Source organism: Chaetura pelagica, unplaced genomic scaffold (assembly GCF_000747805.2).
Source record: "Chaetura pelagica isolate M959 unplaced genomic scaffold, ChaPel_1.0 scaffold269, whole genome shotgun sequence".
In the NCBI taxonomy this organism is placed as follows: domain Eukaryota; kingdom Metazoa; phylum Chordata; class Aves; order Apodiformes; family Apodidae; genus Chaetura; species Chaetura pelagica.
The window spans coordinates 822149-827232 of NW_009954705.1; the positions used below are offsets into that span (position 1 = coordinate 822149).

The 5084-nt window shown below is 46.6% G+C and overlaps 1 protein-coding gene across 1 annotated transcript; it reads left to right on the forward strand.

Annotated features, from left to right (window-relative positions):
• The first annotated feature begins 7 nt into the window (after positions 1 to 7).
• On the forward strand, positions 8 to 999 carry RASL11A (RAS-like, family 11, member A). Its single transcript, XM_010005632.1, has 4 exons — positions 8 to 26; positions 134 to 190; positions 263 to 342; positions 547 to 999. Exons 2-4 carry the CDS (start codon positions 136 to 138, stop codon positions 997 to 999), a joined length of 588 nt encoding a protein of 195 aa, XP_010003934.1. The 5' UTR covers positions 8 to 26; positions 134 to 135.
• Positions 1000 to 5084: the final 4085 nt, after the last annotated feature.

A 5084-nucleotide genomic window follows, 5' to 3' on the forward strand; every position in this document is an offset into this window, starting at 1 on the left:
GGGCGCCCGCGGCGTCGGCAAGAGCGGTGAGTGCGGGGAGCAGCGGGGCTGCCCGCCCGCCCCTTCCTCCGTCTGTCCTGCCCCCCTTCTCCTGCCCGTCCGTCCCGCCTAACGTGGCCGCTGTGTGTTTCAGCCATGATCGTGCGGTTCCTGACCAAGCGGTTCATCGGGGACTACGAGCCCAACACAGGTGAGGCGGCGGGGACCCCGCGGCGGGCACCCCCGCGGCTGGGGCTTGTCCTGACGGGTCTCTGCTCCCCAGGCAACCTCTACTCCCGGCTGGTCCATCTGGAGGGCGACCACGTTGCCGTGCAGATCCAAGACACGCCGGGGTGCATCCAGGTATGGAGATGGTTTGGATCCATCTGTTCTTCTCTGCCATCTGAAGGCTCAGCTTTTGAGCCCCAGCTTCCCACAAAGCCAGACTTCAGTCTCCTAAGAGAGAGCTCAGGCTTCCCTTTGGACCTATATAACGATGCTGTCTATGATACAGACTCTATGCTTTAATGACCTAATGTCAAATTCATGCTCTCTGTCCTACTACAGGTGCAGGAAGACTGTGCACAGGTGCTGGACTCCTTGTCCAGGTGTGTGAAATGGGCAGAGGGCTTCCTCCTGGTGTACTCCATCACAGACTATAGCAGCTACCAGTCAGTCCAACCTCTGTACCAGCACATACGCAAGATCCACCCAGATGCCAGGACTCCCATCATCATTGTAGGGAACAAAGCAGACCTCCTCCATGCCAGGCAAGTGCAGGCAAAAGAGGGACTACAGCTGGCAAACGAACTAGGGAGCCTGTTCTTGGAAATCTCCACAAGCGATGACTCCCAGGGGGTCTGTGATGTTTTCCAGTACCTTTGCAAGGAGGTCAGCAAACTACAGCATGCCAGCAGCACAGACAAGAGGCGATCATCCATCATCCCTCGGCCCAAATCTCCCAACATGCAAGATCTCAAGAGACGTTTCAAGCAGGCTTTGTCTTCCAAAGTCAAATAAACCCCCCAGTGAGATCCTGCGTGACTCAGTAGACTTTATTTTTGTAAAATAAAAAATAAAACCCTTTATTTTTATACTAATGCCAGCAGTATGGAAGTAAGTATGTTGAAACTTATGATTTCCTCCCCATTCTCTTTTGTTTGTCTGGTTGGGTTATTTTTAACCAAAAAAAAAAAAAAAGCAAAAAGGTGCATAGCAACTAAATAGAGAGAGAGTTGGAGAAGGGGATTTTTGCCAGGAGGTTTTGATTTTGTTTCTATTTTGGGTTGAGATTTGTTGTTTTATTCTGCTCAAATGACTTTTTTGGGCCTCAATTTGCTCTCTGTAAAAGGGAAATATTGATAATCTAACACTAACCTGCCTTTATAAAATGCTTGGAAAGCCTTTGATGGAAAGCTTTATATGGAGGGGAGGGGGGAAAGCTTTATTAAACATGAAAATATAAAGCTGCCTGTAAGCATTCTGATAATAACAGGATTGCTGTCCTCCCTCAACAACTGCTGTTATGCTTGTGCCTGTTAATCACCTGAATGATGATAAGCTAGTAGGAATTATTTCCAACTTCTGACGTGCTTTAGGGATCTATCCTGCAAAATTCATCTTTTAAGCTGAATGCATGAAGCAGGAGGGTTGAGTTTCTCCTACAGATTACCATGGGAGAAAGTGCTGAGCAATCCACGTAGAGGAGTATGTGGGATGGTTGTTCCTTTCTCTGGAGATGTGTGATCAGAAGAACTTATGCGTAGGTTCCCTTAACAGAAAATAGCTACACTTAAAAGAAATCACATCTTTTATCTTCCCCAGGGCAATTTTGTAGCCATTGGAAACAGGTTAGACTTCTCACTCTTATTTCACGTAAGTTCTACACCATGTTAAAATGGGTTTTATTAACTGTTTGATGGATGTCTAAGCATGGAACGTGGGTTTTGCACTTCAAATATGCCTCTGAAGTTTGTGTGGTTAAAAATAAAGCTCTGCTCCAGGCTGAGTAGAAAGTGTGGAAGTAGAACAATCTGTACAGGAGGAAACTCATCCCTGCTCACACACAACTCTAGTAAGATTTTTTTAAACATTATTTTATTTTCATAGGTTAAGTACAAAGACCCTTTTCTTTTGGCTTATGTTAGGAACAGCAGGTAACTGTTAGGAACAAGGTAACTCTTGTAGTTAGTGGTCAGTGTCTGTTGTTTCTAATGCCTGGGACTTGAAGCTTTTTGGGACACATCTACTGCAGATGAAGGTCTTCATGATGGTGGTAGCTGAGGGAAGGGTGACTGACCAAGATGATGCTCTGCAAGGAAACATCAGGGATCCATTTTAGTGCTGGGTAGGGGGGTGGGATGCCAACAGTACTATTCCCATCCTGGCATGTTGCCTATATTGCTCCTCACTGAAGGGCCTATGCTGCCCCATCAGGAGAAAGATGACTGAAAGGAGGCAGCTCCTGACCCACAGCACTAGACTGAAACCAGGACAGCAAGCTGGGCCCAAAACTCTTGAATGAATGGAAGTGCAAAAGCACAGTGACAGCCTGGACAAAGAGAAGTACTGTTTAAAACACATTTTAAATATTTCTTTACTGTGAGAATTGCTCTGTTAGGCCTGGACTCTGGGCTGAGAGCTCAAGGGGAGAAGGGGGATGGAGTTGATGAGAATGAACACATTCCTGGCAGATCTGAACTCACCACACAGGCCACACATTCACAGGGAGAGTTGAAGGGGATTTTGAAAAATCATGAGTGGGATATTTACACAGCATTTCAATGCCCTGGAGTCTGGGATAACAAATGGTTTCCAAGACAAATTACCATCCTGGTATGGTTTTGGTAAATTTTTTAACTGTAGCTTTTGTCTCTGGAAATGATGAAGCTTGATTTCCTTCTGTTGCACCCGGTACAGATTTTCACAGAGCAAGTTGCTAAACATATTGAGCTCGCGCACAGGAACAAAGTACTCTCAAAGGGCAGGCAACATCTACTGGATTTCTCTGCATCTCACCATGGTCATCAAAGGCAATTGAGAAAAAACAATAGGCACCAACCTCTGGTTCCTCCTGCTGCCTCCTTGTAAGCCTTTAAAAGCCACCAGCAGCTGTGCTGACTGTACAGTGGCAGCAGGGGGAAGTTTGGGCAGGAGGCTGATGGGCACGTGAGGGGGAGAGATGGGCAGGAGGGTAAATACAGTGATTTTCCTCATCTCTATCCTATTGGGAGAACATAAACAGATGTCCCTTGTTACTCAGGCACCTATGTTTAGGTGGAGGTGCAAACCCTCCTGTCCCTTCCCTGCATTGTGGGCCAGGTTCTGGGAGCAGGATGAGGTCCATCAGGGATACAATGGGGAATCTAGCTGGCTAAAGCATGCCCAGGACACGGTGGGAGCACTGCTCTGACCTGCCTCCAGTCTAAGCCATCAGCTGAGCTGGGGCATTTTGGGTAATGCTTTCAGGTGCAGACACATAAATTAGGCATTTATGCTGTTTGTCAGAATTTGCCTCAGCTGGCACAGATTTATCTTCCTCCAGAAGTTTTTGGCCTGTGAGATCCTGAGCTGACAGGCAAAGCACGACAGGAGCCCTCTGGCTCCCAGCTCCTTCTGCCCTGGCATTTTCTACTGTCCTGCTTGAGCAAACAGAGAGGGGCACACTGGGACAGGGGAGGAAAGCCACCTCTCAAGTGCTAGCAGAGGAGCTCCACAACCGTGTTGCTCTTGGACCACAGCCACCTGTGCCCCCTGTACTGAACACTTGTCATCACCAATCTCTATGCTTTTCACGCAGAGGCCAGGGTGGCTTCAGAAGAGTAAGGGGGACCATGGCCTGGCCCTTTTTCCTTGAACAGAGGAGAATATGTGCCTGTTTCCTTCTTCCCACCATCCCCGCTATGAAACAGAATCACAGCAATTTTCCCTGGCAAGATGGATGAGTGGGTTTTCAGGAGCAGGGATGTGTGCAGCATCATGCACTATTATGGCAGCTACTGCATCAGCGTCTCCCTTCTGTTGGGCTATTTTGTCCAGCTATGTCCTAGCACTGAAATAATCTGATGATGCTTTATGACTTAAAGAATTTTAAAATAGCTGCTGCTATCAATCTGTTTCATGTGTGACAGAGATAGTGATGTTTTCTTCAGAAGGCTTTACAGATGTCCCCTTGCTTTCTGCCCTGCTCAAACTGCCCACACCCAGGCTGTTCCCTCACTGCCCCTGGCAGGGCCACATGCAGTGACCAGTGTCACAGGTCTGTGCTGTATTTCTGTGTTTGTTCATATGAAGGACAGTGGACAAGAAGAGCAGCACTGACACTTGTGGGCGAGAGCTTGGTTTCAGCTTCAGAAACAAAGAAAAACTGGTCAAGGCTTGGATGGACGGATAACCAGTTATAGACTATGTTCCCAAACTACCAAAAGAAAAATTAGCATATTGAAATTGAGCATCCTGACTTATGATACTGGATTTACAACTGAAAAACTATGTAGTAAAGTTTGCATAATGGTTATAGAGCTCCATAGATGCTACAGCTGTGGGTTTTAAAAATACACTTGGTTGTTTACCCTTTTGGACTGAAAATAACCATTCATAGGGGAAATTCTCACCCAGAGGGCCTCATGGTGTAAGTTGCTGTGTATAGGTGGCTTCTTTTAGCCCCATGTCTCATCCTCTGTGTTTTGATAGATAAATGCTTGGACAAAGGCATCTTTGCCAAGCCACAGTTCAGGGAACTGTAGTTTTCTCTTGATCTGTGCACAATATTGCAATTAAAATGTATCTGTCTAGGAAATTGAACAAGGTTATTTAATAGTCAACCTGCGTTACTGGGAAGAGGTAATTAATTCTTAAAGCTGGAATATTTCTCTTCTGAGTTATTTAGCTCATTCCCCATTACTAAAAACATCCTCTTCTCAGGTTTCAAATGGTCCTTGTGAACATTTCATAGGAAGCTTCCCCCTCGGGATGGTAAGCCAATATCAGAAAATATTGTTTCTGGGCGCAGCTCTGAGCAGATGGGACCCAAGTCTCCCCTGGCTGGGGCAGGGAGGTGGATTACAAACTCCAATCCTGCAGCTGATACTTCATTCCCATCCTGC

Coding starts and splice junctions, on each gene's coding strand:
- RASL11A (XM_010005632.1), top strand. CDS start 136: ATGATCGTGCGGTTCCTGACCAAGCGGTTCATCGGGGACTACGAGCCC. Junction 191..262: donor GGACTACGAGCCCAACACAG/GTGAGGCGGCGG, acceptor TCTGCTCCCCAG/GCAACCTCTACTCCCGGCTG. Junction 343..546: donor ACACGCCGGGGTGCATCCAG/GTATGGAGATGG, acceptor GTCCTACTACAG/GTGCAGGAAGACTGTGCACA.